This window comes from Marmota marmota, unplaced genomic scaffold (genome assembly GCF_001458135.2).
Source record: "Marmota marmota marmota unplaced genomic scaffold, marMar, whole genome shotgun sequence".
NCBI lineage: Eukaryota > Metazoa > Chordata > Mammalia > Rodentia > Sciuridae > Marmota > Marmota marmota.
Window position 1 is genome coordinate 5,953,247 of NW_026000048.1, and position 27,634 is coordinate 5,980,880.

At 42.1% G+C, this 27,634-nt stretch overlaps 2 protein-coding genes across 8 annotated transcripts in view; one reads left to right on the top strand and one right to left on the bottom strand.

Annotated features, from left to right (window-relative positions):
* Fbh1 (F-box DNA helicase 1) overlaps positions 1-4,821 on the top strand; it is a 35,423-nt gene extending 30,602 nt beyond the window's left edge. Inside the window, exons 18-19 of the mRNA XM_048812748.1 lie at positions 3,568-3,699; positions 4,314-4,821. Of these exons, the coding sequence (XP_048668705.1) occupies positions 3,568-3,699; positions 4,314-4,484 (303 nt within the window). The 3' untranslated portion in view covers positions 4,485-4,821. The remainder of the gene's footprint in view (positions 1-3,567; positions 3,700-4,313) is intronic.
* Positions 4,822-14,257: 9,436 nt separating this feature from the next.
* Positions 14,258-27,634, bottom strand: part of Il15ra (interleukin 15 receptor subunit alpha) — a 34,156-nt gene continuing 20,779 nt past the window's right edge. For 5 of the 7 annotated variants that reach the window (XM_015495172.2, XM_015495168.2, XM_015495171.2 and 2 more), the window contains exons 2-7: positions 26,790-26,984; positions 24,898-24,996; positions 22,726-22,923; positions 22,174-22,206; positions 17,969-18,041; positions 14,258-15,570 (exon numbers count right to left, since the gene is read on the bottom strand). In XM_015495172.2, coding sequence (XP_015350658.1) covers positions 15,333-15,570; positions 17,969-18,041; positions 22,174-22,206; positions 22,726-22,923; positions 24,898-24,996; positions 26,790-26,964 — 816 coding nt within the window. In that variant the 5' untranslated portion in view covers positions 26,965-26,984 and the 3' untranslated portion in view covers positions 14,258-15,332. The remainder of the gene's footprint in view (positions 15,571-17,968; positions 18,042-22,173; positions 22,207-22,725; positions 22,924-24,897; positions 24,997-26,789; positions 26,985-27,634) is intronic. The other 2 variants (XM_048812638.1, XM_015495170.2) reach the window with 2 other exon arrangements.

Consider the following 27,634-nt stretch of genomic DNA (forward strand, 5'->3'; position numbering starts at 1 on the left):
GGAGGTACAGAAAGGAAACTGGCGATATATAGAAGGGGGCAAGTGTATGGGGCGACTTCACTTTATAATGACCCATTCTCATGAGAATTTACTGGCAACTGGAGGTCAACATGGATCCCCTCTGAGGCAGTGCCCCCATGACCTAACTACCTTGCAGTAGGCGCCATCTCTTAAAGGTACCACCGCCTCAGCACTGCCAACCCAGGGATCAAGATTCCAGCACATGAATCTTTGGGGGACAAACCATATTCAAACCATAGCATCCCCTTAGAAAATATAGCTAATGTAATCACCATAAGTTTTTGTGGTGGTTGTAGTTCATTTGTTTCTTTTTAAGTTTTGAGCAAGTGGTCTTGGGAATATACCTTAGTGATAGAGTGCTTGCCTAGCATGCTCAAGGCCCTGGGTTCAGTCCCTAACACCCTAAAATAAATAAAATAAAAAGGTTTTGAGGAAGTGAAGCAAATCATGAAATCATTACATTTTTGAGGGTATAAAGTGATGTGGGGTTAGGCTAGTTGCACAGAAGACAAATTCTCAGTCGTCAAGATCTTAGATTCTTAACCCAAATTTCATAAGTATATCCTCATGGCAGTACCTTGCACATAGTTGGTGCTTAGCAAGTGCTAGTTGAATGGATGAAAGGGAGTACCCTTCCCTTCTGTGGGTTCTTTACCTTCATGGTAAAGTGAAGGTCTGGTTCACATCCCAGTTCTTCCACTCACACCTTTGCGACCAAGGGCACGTTACTTAACCAGTTTGCCTCAGTTTCATTATCTGTAAAAATACATTAATAGCAATAACTACCTCAAAGGATGTTTTTAACAGGTTAAGGAAACGTTAGCTATGATTTTGTCATATTGAAGTGTATTACTTTTTTTTAATATTTATTTTTTAGTTGTAGTTGGACACATATCTTTATTTCACTTATTTATTTTTATGTGGTGCTGAGGATTGAACCCAGGGTCCTGCAGGTGCAAGGCGAATGCTCTACTGCTGAGCCACAACCCCAGCCCCGAAGTATATTATATTTTTTTTAAATTTTTTTAGTTGTAGTTGTACATAATACCTTTATTTTATTTATTTATTTTTTATGTGGTGCTAAGGATCAAACCCAGCGCCTTGCATGTGCTGGGTGAATACTCTACTGCTGAGCCACAACCCCAGCCCTAGTATATTACATTTTGATGCAGATTTACTTCCTGGATTCTGCAAAGTCAAACTGGGTTCTTAGTTTATATTGTGTATGTAACACACTGTTTACAGTATGTGTTATGTTTATATGACACGGATATACTGTTCACAGTACATATACCATGTGTGCAATATATACTGTATTTCTGGTACATGTATGTTATATATGTAATGCACAGTTAGTAGCACATATTACACATGTAACACTGTTGTAGTCCATATTGAACATATAACAGTGTTTGCAGATGTTAAGGTGTTATTTGTGCTTTTCACTCTGATGCTTTCATAAGTGGAGTCTCCAGAGGCTACCTGACATGTGATGGCAACACAGATTGATTGCGGAAGCAGAGATGAGAATCCAGTTGTCTTTTATCAAACCTAGGTATTAAGGCAGATTTGTAGAAATGTAAAATAATGCTACTCTTCAAAGTTTATTTATTTATTTTTTAATATGGTTGTTTAAAACCATGATTTATATATATATATTTTTATTTTATTTTATTTTATTTTATTTTTTTTTTTTTTTTGGGTACTAGGGATTGAATTCAGGGGCACACGATCCCTGAGCCACATCCCCAGCCCTGTTTTGTATTTTATTTAGAGACGGGGTCTCACTGAGTTGCTTTGTGCCTCGCTTTTGCTGAGGCTGGCTTTGTACTCTCAATCTTCCTGCCTCAGCCTCCCAAGCTAGTGGGATTACAGGTGTGGTGTACACCATTGTGCTCAGTGACTATTGTTATTTTTAAAGAGGATATTTCAAAATTTTTTTAGTTTAAACCTCTAACATGGCAAATATTAACAACTCATATATACATAATCTCCTTGGAGTCCTTAATGTTTAGTAGCATAAAGAGCCCTGAGACCAAACTGCACTGCTGCTCTAGAGCAGTATTTTTCGAAGTGTAGGTTGTAGTTAGTTCATTATGATTTATTAATTGTGGATTATGACAAGCTTTTTTTAAAAAAGTGAAATGGGATAAAATCTTAAAATGGATACCTTGCATGTAAGGTTCAGTAGCATTTCATGAAATTTTTATTTTAATTTCTTATACATGTGTGCATGTGTAAAATGTCAATGTAAGTGGGTCAAGGAAATTTGAAAACCAGTCCTAGAGAAATTCATACAGTAGAAACATGTACAAAAATATTAATTGCTATTGCTGGAAATATTTGGAGACAATCTGAATATCCATGCTAAGGAAAGGGATAGATAAAATGTAAAAGAGTGCAAGGATTGAGTTCTATGAATAGCACTCGAGAAAAATGGCTAGGTGAGAGGGAGACAAAAAGTGTGACACCCATAAAATGCTGCCTTGTGTTCTTGGATGTATATGTAAAGGCAAAGAATTATTTTGGAATGGGTCAGAAAGGAGACATGCCAGAGTCTTGATGGTGGCTGCTTCTGGGAAAGGGAATGGAGATAACAGGCAAAGGGACTTCTGCAAAATCTGTAAAGAAAGATTTCATGCTGTCAATTGTCAGTGAATATTGATTGACGCTTGAGTGTTTATATTTTCTTTTCTTTTCTGTAGCAGGTAGGCAGGTTTTCCAAGAGAGAAAAACAAATAAAACAAAGTGTGCAGCGTAGTTGTGGGGGGAAAAAATCTATAAATAGCCACTTGTAGTTCAGAAAACATGAAATCATCATTTATTGATGGGCAGATACTTCCAGCCCTGCTAGTACAGCAGCACCATGTGGAGCTCCTTGAGGGCAACAGCATCTGTCAGGTCACCTCGTGGTCAGTTTAGGAGATGATCAGCATTTTATCTGGGTGCCCACCTTTGCCAGACAGAAGCACTCTACACATACTTTCATGTGTGTTACTCATAGCAACCATTTGAAGTAGGTACCATGTTGTTTTGCATTTTACAGATAAAGAAGCTTGAGGCTTAAGGGGTCATTTGTCCCCTGGTCAGCCAGTGGCCTGGGGGAAATGCAAATATGCAGGGTTGGTTAGGGAAAGGTTTTTTTTTAAGGTTTGCAGTTTCAGCTTCCCTGTGTTGTAAAGTGAACATACAAATAATTTTCTATTGGTGCAGTTAGGGATGGGTTAGTTTAAGATATAACCCAGAAGTAGTCCTGAAATCCCATTGCAACCATTAGTTTTTTACAAGTTTGTCCTTTAAATCTTTTTTTTTTTTTAAACTGGTAATTTTACCAGGAAGCCCATCAGACTGTCCTGAGTATTCTCTCTTGGCAATAGCAGCTTTGGCAGCAGAAGAAGTTAGAGAAACTCCAAGGAAAGCAGGAGAGTCAGGAGTTTTCTCATTCTGGATATGTCCAAAGGGAGTTTACAGCTTCATAATTGTTGGAGTTTCCAAGTAGGAGGTAGCAGAGGTATGGCTATTGATCTCTTTCTCTTTTCTTCTCAGGAGTACTTCTTGCAAGCAGAGCTAACAAGTAATGTTTTAAAAACTGGAGTGGTTCGCTGCTGTGTGGGTCAGTGCAACAATGCCATCCCTGTGGACACTGTCCTCACCATGAAGAAGCTGCCCATCACTTATGTATGTTTTTTGTCTATAGAATTTAATTCAGTCATGTACATTTTATTGCTTGAGAGCTATGTGTTTGCCTGGATTTTGGGTGAGGGAGATAAAGGAGACATTTGTGTAATCTTTCCTAAGGGCTTTAGACATGAGAAGCATCACAGATGTGAGATCTGCCCTTGGTCACACAGTGTAATCTGGAGTCAGGGTGGGCAGTACAGTCTGACTGAGCTGAAGCTTTCCTATCTATGAGATGAGGCTGTGACCTGACACTTCAGAGGAGGACTGTTTACCTGGAGGGCTCAGTTTGTTTTTTTCTTGGTGTGCTCTCCCCCTCTCCTTCTTTGTGCTGGGGACCAAACCCACTGAGCTACACTCCCAGCCCCCGATTTTTTATCTCTTCACTAGATAAATGGTGGTTACTATCCTAAAAGAATTTGATAGAGTTAAGTCTTTTGTTGATAATGGTGCTGTGGGAGTTGTTACCTCTGAGGGTTTGCACAGGTCTGAAAACATCAGAATCATAATAGTGCCTTGTCCCTGGGCAGCTATGACAGTATTTGATCACTATGTAGCAGAAAAATCTTCATCCTTGGGTTTTTCCCTTACCTCTTTTTCTCATCTATCACCAGAGCAACAGGAAGGAAAACAAGGGTGGCTACCTCTGCCACTCCTGTGCAGAGCAGCGGATTGGGCCTTTGGCATTCTTGACTGCCTCTCCGGAGCAGGTACGCTCCATGGAACGCACTGTGGAAAACATAGTGCTGCCCAGGCACGAAGCCCTGCTCTTCCTTGTCTTCTGAGACCAAGACGAGTGTTCTCTGCACAGAGGGGCTTGCCGAGGACTCCCAAGTGCTGAAGAAAGCCAGCGTGGGTAGGGTCCTGCTCACCTGAGACTCTGAATTCAATCATAGAGCATTTTCTGGGGAAGAGGAACCCAACCAGAGTTGGACCTGCCATTTCTCTGTTCTCTACAGATAGCCAGTTTCCACTTGCCTATCCTCCATATGCATCAGGTCAGGGAAGTGGGGGATGTTCTTTTGATAAAAAACAAAAAACAAAAAACATTTTATGTATTTAAACTTTTATTACAAGGTTTCAATTAAACAGGCATTGCAATGCTGGCATGCCACTGTGACATCTAGCTTCAGCACTGTCATTTTTAAACTTTCACTTTTTACTGTTTTTTCTTTTCAGCAGCTTGTCACTTTTCATATAATATGTCAAGCGGAGAATGAGCTTTTCATGCCATGGGGAGTCACACATATATAAGACATAGTGTGAATCTTTGTCATTTTGGGGCTCACAGTTTAAACTGGGTAGCGGCATTATACATAAAATACAAGTATAAAGTGACAGTAGCTAGACTTCTTGTTTTTCCAGCAGGTACAGTTAAAGAGATGGATAATACTTGTAAGGGAAAGTGGAGGTGGGTAATTACTGTAGAGGGGAAGGGAGCAAAAAGATTGTACCTGGTACCCAGTTCACTAGACTTGTGGATCCTGAGTGGATATTGTAATAAAGTTGTAAATTTTTACAGAAATGACCATTGATGACACATCCCATAGATGTACATGGATTTGGTGTTCAATATTTTGGCATATGGCTATTGTAGGATGCTGATGGCAGGTGAAGGAGAGACATGGCATCATCAAAGAATTCAGCACATTTTTCTCCAAATTAAACCAAATGAATTCAGGATCTTCTGACATCAGATCTTTTTTAGGAAGATCATTCCAGATATAGTTTGGAGGATGTTTTAAGGTGGTCAGATAAATAAAAAAATACTTGGGATATTAATAAGATATAACTAGGACTGATGATTAAGGAATGGACACACATATTTGTGTTTCTGAAAGTGTGGCCCCCAGAAAGGCAGCATTGACGTCACTCGGGACCTTGTTGGAACTAAAATCTCTAGTTGCCACTTCAGACTTAGAGGTCAGAAACTCTGGGTTTGAGTCCCAGAAGTTGGTATTTAACAAGTCGTAAGTAATTCTGATGAACTGTTCTTGATATTAGGAAGGTAGAATCACCCAGGCATGGTGGTGAGTGAGCACCTGTAATTCCAATGACTTAGGAGGCTGAGGCAGAGAAGTTTGAGGCCAGCTTCAGCAACTAAGGCTTTAAGCAACTTATTGAGACCCTGTCTCTAAATAAAAAGGAATGGGGATGTGGATTAATGGCTCAGTGGATTGAACCTCTGGGTATAGTCCCGGGTACCAAAAAAAGAAGAAGGTGGTAGAATCAATAGGTCTTAGTGCTTAGGTGGGTGTGGTGACTCAGTAATAGAATCTCAATATGAATCCCCACTGTCTGGCTGATTGACCTTGTAGATGAGGGCACCCTCCATTGAGAAAGGGAAAATGCGAGGTGTAGGTTTGTATAAAAACAATAATGATTTTGATATTCCAAATGTTGAGTTTGTGGGTGCTTATGAGAAATCCAAGTATGGTTGTCTAGCAGGCAACTGTGTAAACACATCTGTACTTCATCAAATCATAGGAGAGTGTTAAGAATGAGAAGAGCAGAGGTCTAAGAAGCCCGAGGAACTTGAGACTTGGGGGGTTTTGTGAAAAAGAGTGACAGCTCAATCAGGAGGATTGGCCACTATCATGGTGGAGTTGTGACTGAGTTCAAGAGAGGCCATGAACTTGAGCATCCAGTGCTTTAAAGAAACCCAGGTGAAATAAAGACAGAAAGATGTTACTGAGACTGATAGTGAAAGTCAGCAGTGATGTTAGCTGATAAATTTTGGTAAGGCTGGAAGCCAGACTGTAGTAGACTCAAATGTGAATAAAGAACTTGCGGTAATTTGATGAATTAATCATATGTATTTGCTTTGGACTTTTCTGAAGTCATACTAAAATGACAGTTGAAGGTGGTTTTTCTTTTTTTAAACCATAAGGGCAAAAAAATTAAGAGATGGCCGCCACAAAAATTTTCAAGTTGGAAAGCATATATTTGTCCTCTAGGCAGAAAATGGAGATTTTTCTGTAGGGAATTCAGCCAGCTTCAGTGGAAATGCTGACAATGGCATTGGAATTCCTAAGGAAACAGCTAACCAGATCACCCAAAGAAGTCAGATTGCAACTGTCAAACCCCACCCAGGTGCTTACTGTCCATCATGTCTTCAGTGTTCTGCCCTCAACGAGGAGCAATAAACCAAGGATTGACAGACATCTGAAAACCACCTTGTTTTAGTCAGATTTTTTTGTCACTGACCAAAAGAACTGACAAGAACAATTTTAGAAGAAGAAGAAAAGTGTGTTTGGTGCTCATGGTTCCAGAGATTTCAGTCCATAGATGACTGACTTCACAGCTCCTGTCCCAAAGTGAGGCAGAACATCATGATGGAAGGGTGTGGTGGAGGAATGCAGAAGGAAGCAGAGAAAGACCTCTGCTCAATGAGGACAAAAATCCCAAAGGCATTCCCCCAGTGACCTACTTCCTCCAGCCATACCCCATCCTTCTTCAGTTACCACCCAGTTAATCCATATCATTGGATTAATCCACTGATTAGGTTATAACTTTCAATTCAGTTTTCCTTGAACATTCTTACGTTATCTCACACGTGAGCTTTGCAGGGATAATTCATAGTTAAACCATGCCACATCTCCAGGATGAAAGTTGAATATTAAAACCAAAGGATCATCTTGGAGGGAGAAGAAAGCATCTAAATATCTTTATGTATTTAAAGAATGAGAGAAGATAGTGCATCCATGAAATAACAGGATCACTTTATATGCGTGAATGTTTGGGGTCAAAAATGTGAAAGAAATGAAAGCCCAGTAGAATTTTTGGAAGGATCATCACTTGAGAAAAAGTCAAAAACAAGAATTTAAGCTGGGTGCACTGGCACATGCCTGTCATCCCAGAGGCAGGAGTGGCAGGAGTTCAAAGCCAGCCTCATAGATTTAGCAAGGCACTAAGCAATTCTGTAAGACCCTGTCTCTAAATGAAATATATATAATTTTTTTTAAGAGCTGGGGATTGGCTCAGTAGTTAAGTACCCCTGGGTTCAACACTCATCAAAAATTTAAAATTAAAAAAAAAAAAAAAACCAAGAAGTTGAGCTTCTATCATATAAGCTGATATGGAATGATCACCTAGAGTCATTAAAAAGAAAAGGCAACTTGAGCAATAGTGTGTATGGTATATATCATTTGTGTAAATGGTGAGAAAAAAATTATGGTACATGTTTTTTTCTTTCCAAATCATAAATAGAAAACAGAGGCCAGGAGATTAAAAATAATAATAATACCAGAACTGATAGGGGTTTCTGGATTGAAATGACTTGCTAAATACCCAGCAAAATGGGTAAAAATAGACCTCCAATGAGTATGTAGTGTCAGGCAAGCATGATAACGCCTCCGCTACAGAAATGAGTAAGTTTGAAATTTTCAGAATATTAGTGACAAAGTTCCAATAAGTCCCCAGAAATAAAAAAAGTTATATATACATAGAGGAATCAAAATGTCCCCTTATTATACAAGGGCTGTACTGTGGAGCCATCCCTTAAATAATTGGGGGGAATTATTTCCAACCTAGAAATCAAGGGCATTATCATGCCTCCCATTTTTCATTTCTTTCCTTGCCTATCATGCAGCTTTTCTCCAGAAGCTACTGGAGGTTATAATTTGGGAAGATAAGGGAATAAGCCAAGATTGGGGAGGTTGTTCCTTGAGAAAACTATTGGGTGTAAAAGGGAGAGGATGCCAAGACTTCGTGCACAGTGGGTCCCAGGCGGCTTTGGAGTAGGTGATGGGGCCCTGGGTGCAGTCTCTTCAAGATGAACTTAGTAGAATAATGAATGTTCCCGAACATCTCAGTGGGAGGTTTAGATAACTGTCAACGCGTTCAGGCTGGAGTTAATGCTAAGTATAGAAAGCTACGCAAACTGAAAGGACAACTATTTGGAAAAACCTGGTCCCATTATGTGAGAATCAGCTGCCAAAGCAGGTGGAAGGTGCCATGAGACCAAAGAAAAGACTCGGGCTTGCACAAAGTGCAGTTTACTAGGGATTTAAAACAGAAGTGCATCTCGAGCAGCAGCTAGTGATGATGGGTCCTCGCACACTAGGGCAAGAAGAAGGGATTTATATACTAAGCTAGACAAAAGTGGGCTGCTACTATCCAGACAGTACCTGACCTTTCTCAAGAGCTTGGTATGTTCGCATGCCAGTTAAAAAACTGTTGGTCAGCACAACATGCTCTTCTCTTGAGAGCTTGGTTGGTCCTATAGGATTTGGAATGCACATCAGGGTCACCTGGCAGGCAAAATGGCAGTTATAACCAGGATGGTGTCGTCATGCAAGCTGGATCTCTGCAGCAATTATCAGTTCTTTGGGAAGCAAGAGGTGGTAGAAGAGGGGAGAAGCACCTTAGTTCACTCCCCAGCTCAGCTGTTTCTAAGTCTTAATCTGCTTTGCACACACAGAGGAGGGAATGTGTGAACCTGGTGGAAGAGGGGAGTGAGCTAAATTTCCTGCCTCCACAGTGGGAGGTGAGTTTCAGTGCCTGAAACTCAAACTAGAAGCTTCAGGAAGATCAGAAAAGAATGGGAAAAACAAGTTGTTTGGGAATCTAGGCAGCTGCCACTGATCTAGGGCTGTGAGCCAAGGCAGGGCGCCAGGGGAATTTCACCCAGGAAATCCCAGAAAAGTAGCCTTCCTGCCTTGTGATGGCTCATACAAACCCATAATTTATACACGGCTTCCAACACTCTCTCTCCCCCTGCCTATGGTGCTGGGGGTTGAATCCAGGGTTGCTATAATATTAAGCCACATCCCTAGCCCTTTTTATTTTTTATTCTAAGACAGGGTCTCAGTTGCCCAGCTGGCCTCAAACTTTCAATCCTCCAGCCTCAGCTTCCACCTCCTGAGTCACTGAGATTACAGGCATGTACTCGCACATACCCTGAACATCTTTTAGAGAACTGTACTGAGGCCCCTCAAACAGTGGCCAACACAGCATCAACATCCTGGATTGTTTTTCTGTTGCCTTTTTTAAAATGTATAACTCAGTGGTTCTGGATTTTTTTAGCAGTGATTTTCCTAATACGTGTTTTCCTAATCTGGACCCACAGGCAACGCTGTGATCAGTTGTTTCACAGCACATAACCAAGGTCACTGACAGCCTCACACAGTAGGGGCCTTATGACCCTGTCTTGCCAGTTTCACATTTTAGGGTCTGTTACAACATCCATGCTTTTGAACACCAAATTCAGTATTGAAACACATCGTGCTGTGAGTAACCCAAAAGCAAGACTGTTGAGGGCATCACACAGGAAATGTGATGATTTCACACAGGCGTGCTGAGGAGGGCAGGTCGCAGGGCTGCTCATCTCAGCTGCTTGGCCTCTGTTACAGTTCAGATCAGGAACGTGCCCCAGGATCGTGTGTTGGAGGCTTGGTCCCCAGTGCTGCAATGTCCAGAGTTGGGGCTCTGGGGAAGTGATGGGGTCCTGAGGGCTCTGTCCTCCTCAGTGGACTAACCCATTGACAGAATGATTTGATGACATTAGAGAGAGGTGGTTGAAGCTGTAGGGCTAGTTGGAGGGAGAACTTCAGGGGTGTGCCTTTGGGGACTACATTTTGTCCCCAGCCAATTCTGCTTCTTAGCTGCCACGAGGAGAGCAGCTTTCCTCCCGCACACTCTCCCACCATGAGGTCCAGCTTCACTTCAGGCCCAGAGCAATGACCATGGACTGAAACCTCCAAAACTGAGAGCCCAAACAAGTCTTTCCTCCTCCAAGGTGTTCTTGTCATTTATTTTGGTCACTGCGACAAAAATCTAACACAGCATTGTTATTAAGAAGCCAGGAATGTTCTCCTCTTCCTGTCACCTTCAGTGTCAGCTTTGACTGGGCCAGCTTCTCCTGTGACCAGCTGTCTACAGTGTTTCAGGCATTGCATTCAGACACCGCAGTATTGGGAGGGTAAGTTTTCTTCTATGTGTTTTAGTAGCAAGAAAACCATTCCCAGAAGCTTCCCTAGCCTACCTTACATCTTGCTGCCAAGAACTGGGTCACCTGTCCATTCCTAAACCAGTCACGAGCAAGGAGGGATAGCTTAAAGTCACTTTGTTTCCTGGAACTTGGGGTGCAGTCAGCCTTCTTTTGATGCTCATGGCTTTGTTAAAAAAAAAAAAAAAATCCTAACAAAGTGAGAATTCATTTTAGAAGGAAGGAGCAGGAAGGCAGCCACTACTGGTCCCTGATTATCCATCCCATACATAAAGAGATCTCATTTAGGAAATGGAATCAGCATTTATGAAGTGCCTCCTACACTGTTAGGCCCTTTTGTTCAGTATTCCACAGAGTCCTCCCCTCCACCTGGTGGGCAGCCTCAGCTTCCTTTTGCAGAGGATGAAACAGGCTTGATGAGGAATTGGGCCAGGACCACTAGGTTTGGTTTTATTCAGTAGATCTTTGATGAAAACTCAAGTTCAGTCCCCAGACCATGGTGCTTCTTCAGAAAAATAGGAAAAGAATGGGGCCATGTGAAGAGCCAGAATTGAAGCTCTTCACAGAAAGGAGACCACAGTTTTTTAAAAGCTACATTGAAGATTTTTTAGATGTTCCTTGCCATGGAATTCTCCAGACCGAATTTTACTTCCAATTGAAAAGTATAGCTGCTGTAATTATAGAGGACTGAGGGCTCTGTGCCCTTGCTGCCTCCTCCAGGGCTTCTGGAATACCTTGAAAATACCAGCAGGCACATGCACCCCAGCTGGCCCAGGACCACTTTTGTACTGGAGTACCTTGGGTACCTGCTGGGGTGCATTTGCCTCAGAGGGTTTTGAAGATTACACACTTGTTTTGTAATTAGGACATTTGGCTCTTTGCACAGAGAAAAGAAAAAAAACAGCCCTAGAAAAAGCACTACCTACATTTGTAGTGAGGATATCTGCCAAAAGTGGGCAACTGGGTGGAGCCAGAGACATGGTCTTGAGGTCCCAAGATTCTACTTATTGCAGAACCTTTGTTCTTTCAGGGTGCTTTGTTTTGGTTTTGTTTAAAGCAGTTATTGAGCAGTCTTCCCAGAACCCTGCTAATATGGGGGCTTTAAGAAATATGATGCTTCCCAGCCTGCCGTGGCCTTCTCATTTTTCTCAGCCATCTGCCCAACTCCTTTGCCCTTCCTTTCCTGAATGTGGTGCTTGGGTCCCCTGTTTAAAATGCTGCCTGAGAATTTATTTAAACTCCACCCATCCTCCCACTCATGTCCTGACTCCACAGTATTCCTCAGATCTTGAGGCCTTTCAGCGATGTCTATTTCTACACAACTTGTGTGACAGTGTTCACACTTCACCTGGTATTTACTACCTACAGCTTTGTGGTAGAAGATTTTTGCTATGGTATGATGATTTTGACATGTCCCTTCTGACCAGGCTATAAGCTTCTCGAAGATAAGAACTAGGTCTTAAATGGGACCTCAGGCCTGTGTGAGAAGGTCGATAACATGTATTGTCATTCACTTCAGAGTGAGGCAGTGCCAGTGCACGTAGCCCAAGTGACAAGACCAGCAAATGGTAGAGTGAACACTTGGCACTCAGGTTGCCTAGGTTATGTCATTTTCACTGCACCAAGATAGCGTTTGGCAGTAACCATATTACAGAGCAGAGAATGAATGTTACAAGAGCTCAGAGACAGATGGTTGGTGTGCCTCAGTAGTTAACATGAGAAGATACAATTTGAGCTGGCTCTTGAAAGGTAGGCTGGATGTGAGGCTGGTGAGCAGTGACTGATGGGCCTGACCCATGAGAAAGCAGGGGTATGAGCCCCAGGACACAGTGGGAGGTGAGGCTGGAGATGTACAGAGAGGGTTCTGTACGGCCTTTGGGGAGCACTTCGCTGCATAGCCTGCTTTATGTGACCCAGAGAATCTAACTGGGATACTCAGGGAACTAACTCCCTTCCTTTGCAGACCAGGAGCTGAGGAGGGGGTCATGTGGAAAACAGGCTTCCTCTTGAAGAAACAGCTCCTCAACCAAGGAAGAAATGTTAGGGTGTTATCAGACACTACAGGGCTGCTTTTGAGGACAAGGGTGCGCTTGGAGTACATGTGAGCCCCAAATTTCCCCAAAGTCTTCCTTCTAGTATTGGGGCCTCATCCTTAATCCTGTGAATGTTCAACCCTTCAGCTAGGAAGCCTGGTGGGACTGCAAACTGAGCAGATCAGAAGCTCCAGCTCTTGAGTTGTGTTTTCAGGTATCTTGGCCATGCATCTCCAAGGGATAAAATTCAGCAGGGAAATCTCTAGGTTTCAGCCTCTGGCTTGAATTGGGACTTGAGAGGTTTACACTGTTATTTTCTAAGTTTTTCAGTGCCATTAAAAGTAGCCACCCATCCTGGCCCTGGGTCTCCTACAGCCACACCACTTTAGGTCAGCAGCAATGTAGTCTCTCAGAGGTAGGCCTTCAGTGGGCGTACCATCCCAGGTAACTTCCGGTGAACTAATTTTCCACGTGCCTGGGCTGCTCAATTGTCACCTGAGAACACCAGTAGAACTTGCACTCTTCTCTCCCCTGCCCAAGGCAGATAACCAATCACAGATCTTTATTTCCCTACTTCTCTGTAATTTGCAATAATCACGCCTGGCACTGAATTCTACATCGGTTAGGAACTTTTCACTGATATGTATTGGAAATGCAGTCTGTTGTAAGCGAAGAAAGTATATTAGAAGAATATCATGGGATCATTGATTCACAGAAAGGTGGAGGATTAGTTTTGGAAAAAGGATTACAGTTAAAGCAATCTGGAAAGCCAAGAGTAGGAAGAGAGCAACCACTCTGATGTTTCTGGGCCATTGCTGGGAACTGCTCTGTACATTCATTCAACAGCCCTGGGTACTTGGCAGGAGGCAACAATGGACCCAAGTTCCACGCTCTGGTGGGAGCAGGGAGAGGGGACTTCAGGTCCTCTGCATTCGTGGGCTACAAGGCACTCCAACACTGTGGGAGATTCCCAAATCTGAAGAGGAGAGGGTGGATAGCTAAGAATAGCAAAAATAGAACAGGTAGATTTATAATCAGGCACCGAGGGAAGGAAACAGGAAAGTGTATTTTCCCATAAATAAAGTGCCTCATGTGTGTATAAATTCTTTTTTTTTTTAATATCAGGGATTGAATTCAGGGGTACCTGGCCACTGAGCCACATCCCCAGCCCTATTCTGAATTTTATTTTAAGATAGGGTCTCACTGAATTGCTTAGCGCCTTGCAGTTGCAATTCTCCTGTCTCAGCCTCCCAAGCCGCTGGGATTACAGGCGTGTGCCACCGTGCCTGGCTGTATGTATAAATTCTGGAATAATATTCACACATTGGATTCTGAGATGCGCCAGGCAGTGGAAGTGTTGGGGATGGTATGGTCTGAAATGGGCTGCTCCTGCCTCAAGGTTGCACAGATTTGTGGGACAGCAAACGAGTGGAATTCTGAGACTAGGGTGTGCAGGCTCAGCTAACAGTGCGAGGTCCTTGAGGAGAAGTGGGTGGCAGTTGGAATATGGAGTAGTCTTCAAGTGTGTCTTTTTGTCCTCCTACTTTTTAATGTCCAGACATGGATTTTAAAAGAAAAAGAGAAAAAGAGTTTTATTTTTGATCAAGGAAAATCAAGATAAACCGTGATTCCTCATCAGGAATCACTTTTCTTCATAGCAAATATTGTGCAGAGCAAGAAAAGAGGGGGGAAGTGTGAATTTTTTAGATCTATAGCTAGATAAGGACATCTGGCTGAAGGTTTAATAGCTTAGAACTTCCAAGTCTTATGAAACTCTATGTCCTTTTTCCATCTAAAAATAAAAAAGTTTTGCTGGGTGTGGTGGTGCACTCCTGTTATCACAGTGGCTCAGGAGGCTGAGGCAGGAGGATTGCAAGTTCAGAGCCAGACTCAGCAACTTACAGAGGCTCTGAGCAACTTAGTGAGAGTCTGTCTTTAAAGGGCTGGGGATATATAGCTGAGATCAATCTCCACTACCAGAATAAATAAATAAACAAAAATAAAATAACACACATGCAGAAAGAAAACTTGAGCTCACTCATTTGGGACTCTGCATTTCCATTCTTTGTCTTCTTCGTTCCTTTGTGGAACATTTCTTGTTGGTGATTCTTTCAGTGCATTTTTTTATATTGAAAATAGATATTTTATTTTGTCTATACAAAGCACACTTTCAAAATACAAATCATATATAATATGTAGGTATAACATACAAGGAAGTATAAATATAAACATGTATGTGTGTAAAATGTCACTGGGTTCGGATTTTTCTCTGAATCTGTTTTGCCTTCCCCTGCTCCCCTTCAGTGCACACAGAGCACTGGAGACAGGGTTGTTAGGTGCACAAATGCTGGAGTCTTCCCTGCAGATATCTCCCAAGCCAGGAGGGGCCTTAGGATGAACTGAGAGCCTCAGGTTGACTCCTGTCCTCTGTAAACTACAAGTCGGAATAGGGACAGAATAGATGGTCCAGTGGAGAAGCTGTCCTAAGTCAGTGTGAGTGAAACCAGCAGCTTCCTGGAGCCTTTGGCCTCCCAGGAGAGCTTCAGCAGCTTGGAGTTTGGGAAGCAGGCCCCTGGGTCCCTGAGTGGTGTCTGCCTGTGTGCTGGAGAACCTACTCACTAAGACAAGAGGCACACAGTCCATATGGATCATCACATTTGATGATCTTGGTGGGCTTTTTCCTGGTGCCCAGATCCTTGTGAATCTTCCAGGCTCTCTTTAGCTACAATAAAGCTGGCTCCTTGGCTCCATCCTTTGCTGGGCTGGTTTCCAGGAGTTTCAGAGTTTTGTGGGTAGTTTCCCTGGTCTTCCTCTCTGCTGCTGCTCCCCCTAGTCATTGGCATCACTTCCAAATTCTCCATTTCAACAGCAGTTGGCTGGAAAATTCTCCTGCGAAGCCAATGATTTACAGGTTTTGAAAAGAAGACACAGTCATCCTCCAGTCAGAGATACTTCTTATTGAAAATGTATGTCCAGCACTGGGTGGGTGACATAAGCAGACATAGGTCCTGCCTGCAAGTGTCATAAAATACCTAATCCTCTGTGGTCTGTGTTGCTCAAAGACTGGCAAAAACCTAAAGTGCCTAAATGTGCACATGGTATCTAAATCCTATTTTGGTATTCTCAATTCCTCATCTGCAAAGATTCACCAGTGCTGCTGGAGAAATTCTCACCCTTGCTTCCCACTGGACAAATCCTCTGCCTAAACAGCCTTGCAGGTGGAGGGACAAGAAAAGGAAAGAGTAACCAGGGGCCTGGTTGAACTAGGCTTGATCATGCTGGTAAAAGTGATTTAATATTCATGAAGCTTTTGAACCAGTTCCTAGAATTTAAGAAATATCCAATAAATGAATAAATAAATCAGTTCCTGGATAATAAGAATAGAGAGACAGAGTCTGATTATATTTGCCTGCCTGTCATGGATCTATCTCAGTGTTCAGGCCCTGAGTGGCTACCTCAGCACTTTCTTCCATGGCTTATGGAATGTCCCTCCTGAAGATGAACAGCTCCCTAGGCCATGAGAAGAGAAGCAGTTTGAGTTCCTTGGAATGGGAGCTAAACTAAATGAGGATTTTAGGTCAGTTTGCCAAAAATTTGGTAAAAAACAATTTGTTGGATGGCAAATCTACCTATTATCCAGTTTAAAAAAAAAAAACAACAGTTTATGTAGAGTCAATTCACAAAACGACCAAGAAATTACATATATTTAACAGTTCTTCTTTAAGACATTTATACATTTTTAATATAGTAAATAAATTGATATTTTCCTCTTAAGAGCATATTTATTGGTTGTATATATCAAAGTAACATTCTTTTTTAAGAATATATTTTAATGTACTTATTAGAAAGATAGTATGGACATTCCTGTTAATATAGTCAATAAATATATTTACTAGATATAAGTTCTTAAGAATATAACTCCAATTACACCATTTTATATGAAAATTATAACAATATTTTGAAAGTCCTTTAAAAAGTAACTTTCTATTTTGTCGACATTTAGTATTTTTGAATTGTTTCAACAAATTCTTGAGTAATAAATAAATCATTTATTATGTTTATTGTATTTCTTATCAGTTGGTCTGGAATTATCAGCTTTTGAAGATTTATGGAATGTTTTAGATAATTGCTTTTCATTTTGGCTTGACAGTTTGTCATGGACTGTTTATTTTTTTCAAAATCAGGCTCAAAGGGTCATATAATTTTATATTGACATAACATGTACTATCTTATTAGTAGGAACTAAAAATGAGTTTTAACAAATCTGACATCCATACATCAAATAATGCTGAGGAAAAATTCAGAGCAACTTATCAATATGGAATACTGAAATACTGGTACTGACAGAATTACAAAATGGGGTTTTGTATGATATTGGGGTTTTGACAAAAGAAAGATAAAATGCCTAAAAATTAGAAAAATGAAAATATAAAAACAAATGTCTGCATGGTGCAGTGGCATATATATCTGTAATCCCAGCAGCTCTGGAGGCTGAGACAGGAGGATTACAAGTTCAAAGATAGCCTCAGCAACTTAGTGAGGCCCTAAGCACTTAGCGAGATCCTGTCTCTAAATACAAAATAAAAAGGATTGGGCATGTGGCTCAGTGTAAGTGCCTCTGGGTTCAATCTCTGGTACCAAAAACATACAGACAAAAAAACACAAAAGAACAAATGTTGACAAAAAACAGACTTTTCATAAATGCTGAAATGCAGATTTCAATGATTAGAAATACAGAATTAATTGCTGGTGAATGAATATATTTATAAGAAATCATTTAAAAATACATATGAGAAGAAAATATTGATGAATATGTCATAAGAAGAACTGATACAAATTGCGTATTCATCCAATTTGGCGTTGGGTGTATTCTTTCTTTTCTTTAGGGGCAGGGGTGGGTGCTGGGCTTGAACCTACAGCCTTGCACCACACAGTCTAAGCACCTGCTCTATCCCTGCGCTGTATGCCCCGCCCCATCCTTTCTTTCTGACTTGGCAGATTGGCCCCTGCGTGGTCGACCTGGTTTCTGCTGCCCCCATTTCAGAGCAGTGGTCTGAGAACTGTGGGAAGTGAAAGGCATTCTAGGGCTCTCTAGGACTCTCTAGGACTGGCTTAGTCCTGCCCCACTCTGAAGCTCCTTTTGGCTGATACAGAAGGGGCTCAGCATGAGGGTCTATGGCTGGGAAAGGGATTCTGATTTGTGAGGACATCCCAGAATCATTCTGATGTAGCTCTTTTCTCCTGGGAAGAAAGAATCTGGTCCTGTGGGTTCTCTTGTGCCACTTACCTTAATTTGATGCACGTCACCAGGGCACACACCACAAGCACTACAGAAAGTGTGACAGATGTAGAGATGATCACTGTAAAACAATAAAACTAAGCTTAAACCATATGAGAATCCCAGGATCATGTTCATTGCTAAGAATTGGTAAACTCTTGGCAATTTACATTCTTACAGAGTGGTCTAAATGCCTTCCCATTAGCTTGCTGTTACTTGAGGGCCAAAATGCACTTTGATTTATTCCACATCTGGGCAAAAATGCAAGCATAGAAAAGGTGTTAGAAAAGAAATAACAGAAAATTAACATTAGTTATCATTATCACTTAAAAAAAGAAGTCATATAATTTTACTTATTTATTTATTTATAGCAGAGATGTTGTACTCAATGGTGAACTATGTCCTCACATTGTCTAATAGGCTTGACATGCATTTACTGTCTGTGGAGAGGTTTATGGGAAAGGGCGAGTGGATAGAAATGATGGTTCTATTTTCACAATGTTTCTTCCTGTTTCGTTTTGAATAAAAATAAAAACTGCAGAATCCAGAGCAAGAGAGAGGAGGGCTCCTGGGTCAATGATAAAACAAAGCCATTGGAATTCAATGACCCAGGTCTTGAGTCTCTCTGTTTTGATTATAGCCAAGCAAAGTTAGTAAAGAAATGGAAGCCAGAACCATGGAAACACCTGCCAAGTTCTCTACCCTTTTGCTTCCTGTAGGGTGTGGATTGGAGAAAAAGGAAGAGAAGAGGGGAGGAAGGAGAGGGCGGAGAAGCAGGTGCTTATGTGGAAGGACACTTAGGCCAGGGGCTCTCCCACTGACTTCGGCCCATGGTGCTGATCTAAGCTGGAGAAGGCAGCTGAGACAGCCAGAGCCCATGTTCAGTAAGGATGGAGAAGTTATTCCCTGGTAGCTCTTCAACAAGCCAGGCCCAGCACAGGGTAGCAGCGCCCACCACGCTGAGACCACAGTGCTGTGTGCCTGTGTCAGATGGAGATGATTTTGAAGGAGATCATCAACCATTGCTCCTGGGAAGGTGTTTCTTTTTCTTTCTCACTGCCTAGGCAACTCTGAGTGTCAGGTTCAGGGCTGGGAGAGTAGCTCAGTGGTAGAGTGCTTGCCTAGCACATGTGAGGCCCTGCATTCCATCCCTAGTACCACCAAAAAAAAAGAAAAAAGTGTTGGGTTTGAACAAGAAAATAAACACTTAATTGTTTGAGTTCAACCTTTAAAATTCCCAAACTGAAGTGACATTTGATTTGTAATGAGAAATCTGCATTTCATAGCAGCATGGGGCCATACCTGGTACAGAGTAGGAACTTAATTTATACTGAGGGTGAATGAGTGACATGACAGGAGCAGCCCCTGTCAAAGGCACAGTAACATTCTGAAAAATAAACCCTTCACTTCTAGTGTACTAAATGGGCATGGCTGTGTGAAGGCCGCTGTATTTTGCTTGCTAACCTCTTATTTTACAACCAGGACTCTTTAAGAATAGCTTCATTAGGGCCAGAGATGTGATATTGGAACAATTGAATAAATTTATTGACAAAAAGGGCTGCCAAGTGAGCCAGTATATGTTTAAGAGAATGGAGCTTTGAATCACATTTCTTAAATATTTATTAAAATGTGCAGCACTCAAATTTATTTATTCATTTGCCTACCCATTCAATATTTATTGAGCATCTGCTGTGGACCATTTTCTACTGAATTAAAAGAGCAATTCTTTAAAGCAATGATAATCATTCATTTAACTTATTTAAAAAAACAAAATTATGACAATGGTAGTATCAAAAGGTAGAGTAAAATGTCAGTTTTTACTAAGCAACAATAATGGCCAAGCATTATTAATATTTTTCTACAGAGATGAGCTCAACTGATTGCTTACTCATGCAGAAATAACAGCGGCCCCAATGTCCAATAAGCATCTTGGCCATACGTAATGACTTCTCATTCACAGGGTGGCTGGGGTGGATGGCATATGACATACTTTGAAGGCACTGTTACTTAGAATTTTTAGAAAACTATCACAATTTTTATTTTAGTATCTCTTATTAGCAGATAAATTTAGCTCTCATTTTCATGCCTAGTGACCATGTACTCTTATGTTTAAGCAGCTTAAAGGAATTAAACCTTATTCATACATGAAAGACAGGTCTTTTTTTTATCTTTGTATTTTCACAGTTCCTCCCATAGAATTATCTTTGTTCATTGTAGGTGTTCAGTTAATGTTTATTATGTCATGTTTCAGACATTTGAGACAATTTTTGGTATTTTAACACAGTGAAAGTCCTAAACTGGAAAAAAATTTGATGACAGATTATAGCCTATAATCAAATAGTTTGTTCAAAGATCTACTTAGAAAATTTTGCATGTAGGATTTTATCCTATAGGTATACTCTCACCAAGAGGTTTACAATTGCTGTTCATAATATAACCAAAGTATACAAGTAATCACATGCCCAAAGAGCAAACTGGCTAAATAAGATGTAACAGATCCATAAGATGGAATATTCTATAGTTGCTAAAAGCATGAGGTGGGATTTATGTACTAATAGGGAAGGATCTCCAAGATATGCCATTAAGTGACAACTAGGGGCAGAACAGTAAAAAACAAACAACAAAAACCCAGCTGTCAGCATCAATTACTTTTTATGTACTTGTTTATATACAGCCTGTGTGGGAGGATGCACAGGTATCTATTTCCTTTCTGCAAGATTTTGAGTCAGAGATAGGATTTGATTGTTTTTGTTTTTTTTTTTTTGCTACAGATCCTATGTAACTTTTCATTTTTAGACCTTTTGCAAAATATTACCAATTTTTTAAAAAGTAAAAAATGTAAAGCTATGAACAAAGATTAATGTAGATTGTGATATTAGGAGAAAAATTAGGTTGGCTATTTACTGTTTTTTTTTTTTTTTTTTTTTTGTGGTACCAGAGATTGAACCTAGAGGTGCTTAACTACTGAGTCACATCCCTCTTTTATTTATTCTGAGACAGGGTCCCTCTGAATTTCTTAGTGCCTTACTAAGTTGCTGAGGCTGGCTTTGAAGTTGTGATCCTCCTGCCTCAGACTCCCAAGCCGATGGGATTGCAGGCATGTACCACCATGCCCAGGTACTGTTCTCCTCTTAAATCATGAACATATTTTTGTTTCCATATCCCTGTCACTAAATGCCACAATTTTTCTCTGAAAATATTCCCAAAGAGGCCTTCTAAAATGTCTTGCCTTGGCTTATGTCTTGATCCTTAAAAAAAAAAAAAAAGAATTCTAAAAGCAATTAACTGCTAATATGCCCAATGCTTTTTTTTTTTTTCCAGATGACACCTGACACAGGTAAAATGGGACCACCAAAAATGTGAACTTATGACTAGAAAATAGAAATAGTTTTTACCCATTTCAAATTACAGTTTTGTTACAGTTGTGTTGTTCTTTTTATTCCTTTGAAAGCTCATCAGACTCTTAAGTATTAGGTTTTTTCTTGCCATCTGCATCTGTCTCCCAGCCTCTTGGGTTTTTTTTGTTGTGTTTGCAGTGCTGGGGATGAAACCCAGCCCCTGGCAGGCTAGCGCTCTTCCACCAAGCTGCACACCCTGCTCTCTCCTTGCCCCTGGATCTCCCTTCTTTCTATTGTTCTCTCCTCTCTTTTCTGAGCTCTCTTCCATCTTCATCTTTTTCTTTCATTCTCACACTTTTTTTCTATTTTCCTCTTAGACTCGCTTGCACATTCTTTTTCTTAGAGTCCTAATGCTGTGTGTCTAGGGTAAAAAGCCTTCTTTACTGAGAAATCTTGGTAGTCTCTCCGGACAGTGCACCATGCCCACCCTGGGAGACATCAAGGTAGGTTCTGACAAAGAATGACTTCATGTTAGTGGCAGCATCAGGCACTTGTGGCTTCCTAACAGGCCCTGGCATGAGTCTAGCCCTGCTGAGAACTAAGTAGCTGATCCACAAAGCCCTTGGTGCATCAGTTCCTTCAACATCAGTAGCTTGACAGTGAGAAACCATCACTATTAAGAAAAACAGTTATATCACATGAGGAATGCCATGAATGTCCCCATCAGATAATGGAGACATTTCTGAGAGGGAAAGGGGAAGCCTCCAGTGAACATGCTGGGACAGTGGCATGGGCCGTCCAGGACAAGGACTGTTCAACACTCTGTGTCTGCGATCACCCTGGTCATAAATATGCTGGTCAAAGGACAGTACTTACCAGTGGTCTCTCTGGAGCTGTATGAAGAAGCATCTGCAGAGAAGAGAGAACAGCTCAGTCAGGGTAAAGGTACTAGTGTATCATGAAGCTGGAGAAATAAGGGACAACTGAGCTACCATCTTAGACCCTTAGGAGACTCATAGCTGGCATAACCAAACTCTTCTTAGCAAAGAACAAGCAGGGTAAATTGACTGAGGTGCTGGACCATGCCTAAGAGTCGGACATACCTTCCAGAAGGGCCCTCCCGTGGTGGAGAGTGCATACGGCATTTAGAGTCCTAGTCCAGGCTCTGCAGTGCTGGCTAGTAAGGTTAGCATGTCAAATCTGGGAGGGGGATTTCATTTTCAGCTGTCCCAACTGGACCAAGCCAGGTGGAACATCAAAAACAGAGACCAGGCAAGGGGCCTGTGGGAGGCAGAGGGCAGGAGGGCAGCTCCATGAGTCACAGCTCGAGATTGAAAAAAGCCATGCAGTTATCTTGGGCCAGGTCTCAACCCAAGTCTCAGAAGCAGCACCTGAGGAACTGGCCTCTCATGCAAAGCTAATGCTAACCTGGTGTCTCGTGGGAGTTTGAGGGTGTAAGTTCCAAGGTCTTTGCTGTAGTCTGGGATGGGGCTTGGGAGGACTCATGGCTGCCTACACTTGTGGTTCCTGAGGAGGTTGGTTGGGGTGGCATCGACTGGGAGCCTGGTACCATAGCTGTCTCTGTGGCCACTGTGGTGTCTGACTTGGGAGATAAAACTGCTGGCTCTGTAGGAAATTCCAAGACAGAACATAAATAAAGACTAGTGTCTTCTCAGCTCCAGCAGAGGGTGGACTTAAAGACCTACTTTGATGAACCCACCATGGCAGCCCATTCACTCCCAGCAAACTGTCCTTTAAGTGGGCAACATATCCTCCATTTGAGCCATGGGATCTGTGATAACTCTAAAAAATACAGTTATTTACCGTGGTGCATAGAAAGAAAAGATCCCTCAGAGTTGAGTACCTTCAGCTGTTTCCTAGAAACGCTCATGAAATACTGATAGACTTGGCTCCAAAACACAAGTAGAGCTGTATTTGCTGAAGGCATCTGGGATGCTGATTATCTTTTTTCATCATGCTCTACATGCACAGTTGTGGCCTGAGTTCCCATTCTTTCCCAGCCACACACATTGTGAGAAGTCCTCATACCCTCCAATCTTTTGTCACTACCTCACGTGCACCTAACCCTACCCAAGCTGCCCACACTCTAGGTGCCCTGCAGATCGAGACCCAGGAGCATTCACATCCAATCACCCACAGTCACATAATCTGTGTTAAAGGTTTCTCTTACATCTAAGGTTTGTCTCAGCAACAGCTATCTGACCAAGTGTTGGGGGCATGGAGGCAGGACTGGGAAAGGTTACTTGGTCATTCTTATCTCTCTGGTGAACTGTGTGTGATTCAGATCAAAGGAGTTTGGGAATTACCCTCAACATAAATAGAGCCAATACTTCAACCCCTTACTTTTGTTTGCAAGCAACCCATTACAAGGAGGAAGCCTCCCTTCAGCCTCTCTGTCCTGCTTTGAGCAGTGTTCCTCAACCTTGGCTATCCAAGAACTACATGGTTCTTGTTCTATAGCCTCTGACTCCAAATCATTCCCTGGACCATGTGGAGTTTCTTGGTATTCTCACTGTGCCTCCAAGGCTGAGAACCAAAGCTCTGGGAAGGTGTGCCTGAAGAGAACAGAATGAATGAAAAGAAAGATGACCACATCTGGCGGGAAGGAAGGAAGAAGGAGCCAGGAAAAGTCACAGACTGAATGATTTGGCCCTAAAAAAAAAAAAAAAAAAAAAAAAGAGTTAAATATAAAATAAGGGTGCCATGGGATATGAGGCATATTAGCCAAGATATTTAGCTTCCAATGTTTCCAATTGAGAAATTGTTGAGGAAATTGGGCTAAAAGATTACCCAAGACTCAGTTAAAATACAGAACATTGGTGGTTTCATGCAGTGCTTCTATAATAGAGCACCATTGTTAATTTGGTGATGCTTAGGAACAAGGGGTGACAACTCTTCCTGGGTCCCTCACATTGCTACACATCTTGCAAACAAGGGCCTGATAGACCTTTCTCTGGACTATCTGCGCAAGGACACATATATTGCAAGTACCTTTGAAGACAGAGACAGTGCCTCTTTCTAGGAAAGGGCAGACATATTTGCTGCCAATTATAAAACATTCAGGTTCCCTGAGCTCAGCCTTCCTCCCAGACAGTGCAGCCTGCTGAACAATGCAGGCATATATTCAGGCCCATCGATGTTGCCCTGTGAGCCTAGGAGTCAAGGGATTGTTGCTAACATGCTGATACTCTTGCTACTTGTGCACCATGTGAAAAAGTTATTTGTTTACCCTACAAGAATGTCAGCACCCATGACAAAGTGGCAGACTAACAAACAAGTGAGGTAAAATTTCAGACTGTTTCCAATTCTTGACAATGATAAATGTGTACAACTAAATGTGATTTGGCATATTAATAGTGGATTCTAAATACTATTATTTATGTACATATGAAATCTAGATCTCAAGCCATTTTGACTTAAACAATTAAGCCATTATAAGTCTTACTTTTTATTTTAATAAAATTTTGCTCTATTGCTGAAGTTGTCGCTGGAACATCATCAGAGGTCAATGAATCTGCAGGATTGGTGGAGAAGGAGGGATCTAGATGGTAGTTCTTAAAAATTTCCCTTTATTCCTACCTTTTCCAGAAGGGGAGGGACTCTCTGGCTGTGGGGTCACCCTTGCCGTCACTACTGTGGAGTGTGGCACTGGCCTTTGGTGAGTCAGGGAGGGGTCTCCTAGAGAGAGGACAACCACATGGCATTTATGATCCTGAGCATAAGCACTAAGGTGGCATCAGAACTGGATATAAATAAAAGATCAATACATAAATTTACAATGGAAATAGCTGGCTTCTTAGGACAGGTTAGAAGCACAGGAAGGAAACAGTGTTTCCCAACCCAAATGCAAAGACAGATTACAAACAATTTTTCTAGCATTTCCAAAAAAAGACTGCACAGGTGAAACATCAAATTTATTTTTGGTTGGAATACATCTGATATCAACTGAGGTTTATAATCCTGGTTTTCCCACAGGAAAATGAATGATTAAAATAGATTCCATTTGCCTAACAGAAAAAAAAAAAATCATCCAAAGCATAAGGGGTTGGGAAACACAATGAACAGAGTTGCTAGTGGTAAAGGTTTGTGAGGGAGGAACCTTTGGTCCAGAGGAAACCTAAAGATGCCTCTAATCTGTGGGCTCTAAAATTCTGTTTCAAAATTCTTTGTTTCCTTTCCCCTCTTGGCCCTGTTCAGAGCCTCAGTTCTTCTCCATCCTACTCATTCACCCAAAGATGTGGAGCTTTGAGTCAACATAATTTTCCCAACACTGAAAAAGCCCTGATTTTTCCACTTCTGGCTCCACAGACACTGCTTGTCCCTGGCCACCCTGGGTTTTCCCCTTCAACTGTACCCAGTGCTGTGGAGTGCTGTGTTCTCCAGTCCTGCAGTTCTTGAAACTAGTGGTAGGATTCCCTCCTTCCCTTCTCTTGACATCTGTATAACTCATTCTGAGCAGCTGGAAAGGGAGGGGGGTAACCTAACACTACAAATCCAGCAAGAAAGTGTAGCTCTTCTGGGAGTTTCCAACAGAGGGAATTCGCTATAGGAGCCCAACTTCCCATCCTTTGTCCCAGAGAGGAGTCAGACATCTACACAGATGCTCTATGAGAATGTATCCAGCTGCTGCTGGGCAGCAGTGAGCATGTCATGAATGTTTGTTAAATCAGAATTCTCTTGGAAGACCTGAGTTAACTTTTATTTTCCCAGAGTAATAAGGGGAGCAGAACAGGACTTAAGTATTTCTGGAAATAACACTGAATGGCTTAGTTTCCACTCCAAAATTATTTGGCTTCCTCTGGGATGGCAGTTCAGTAGTGGATAGGTAATTTTTATTTTATTTTATTTTTTAATTCTTGCAACTTCCTCATCTCCTTGCTCATGAGCATTGGCTGGACACCAAATATGGTGACTAGGCCAAGAAAAACTCTGCCGTGTGGGCCTACTCCAGCCCACTGGGTTGGATACTAACCATCAAGAACTCAAAAGAGTTCAGCTTCTCATGAGAAATCCAAAAAGCTCTCCAGCTAGCAAGCACACCTTTGTTAGGGGTGAGATTGAGAATCAGAATCAGCCAATTCTCTTGCTGATTTCACAACCCACATGGATAGTAGTAATAGCTCATATTTACCAGGCTCCTTTTAATCCTCCTACAACCCACAGTGTTGACACCAGGTTCATTTTCTAGATGACCAACCAGGGTTCCAAGAGGCTAAAGGCCTTGCCAGAGGCCTCAACGTGGTAAGCAGCACAACCAGTATTTGAACCCCAAATTCTGTGACCCCCAACACCGTGTATCTCCATCTCTGGGAGATGCTGCTCAGCCTCGCATAGGCGTATTTAGCCTTAGACCCCAATACGGATGGATCTCTCTGCCCAGAGACGGGCTCGCCCGATTCCCACAATGCCGCTGTGCTCTGTGTTAAGCCTGGGCAGAAGGGGTGGGGACATTCCAGGGACTGGCTACTTACTGATGCACTTGAGACTGGGCGTGGTCCAGTGGGCGGTGTGCGTGGTCTTGTTCAACACACACTCCGTGAGGCTGGATGTTCCCGCCTTCCGCTTGAAACCAGAGTTACAAACGTACCGCTCCCTGGAGTTCAAGGTGTAACTCTTGACCCGGATGTCTGCATGTTCAACAGACATGGGGGTAGGGCACGTGGTGCCTGTGAAAGTGCGCAAGAGGGGAGAGATGAAGAGACCTGGGCATGTTGGGAGGCATTCTCCAGGGAACTTGCAGGCAGCGGGAAGTGATTGTATAGCCAGGGTTCACTTATCCAGGAGGCCCCTCCAAGCATGTGGAAAGTGATCAGGAAGGTCTCCCCTTGTCCAAGGCCTGCCAGGAACTTGTCTTAAATGTCAGTCATCCAGACAGCCAGAGATAGGGGAGTCATCCCCATGGCCCACCCCTCCATTTTCCACCTGTTTCCAGCCCTGGCTTGCTCTCAATCTGGACCAAGCCTCTGAGCTCATTTGGTGACGTCACATTTTACTGATTTGAGGGTCAACAAATAACCTTCACAGGCTTTCCCCGTATCTCCTCCCCTGCCCCCTCAACACAAGCAATTGGTCCATTTCCACAGGGCAGCCAGAATAATCCTTAGAGATGAATATTTGATAGCTTCACTCCTCCCTGGCTGTGTAGTTGCACCCCCCCTCCACAGAAAATCGTAATTAAGCTTCTCCAGAGTCTCTCACCATAACTGTTCTTAGACTATTAGCAAGAATTTCTGCAAGAGTTGTCAGGTGGGAAGTGTGTTTATAGAAGCAGACTGAGAGAAGGGAGACTAACTCAAGGCCTCTAGCCAAGCCCTGC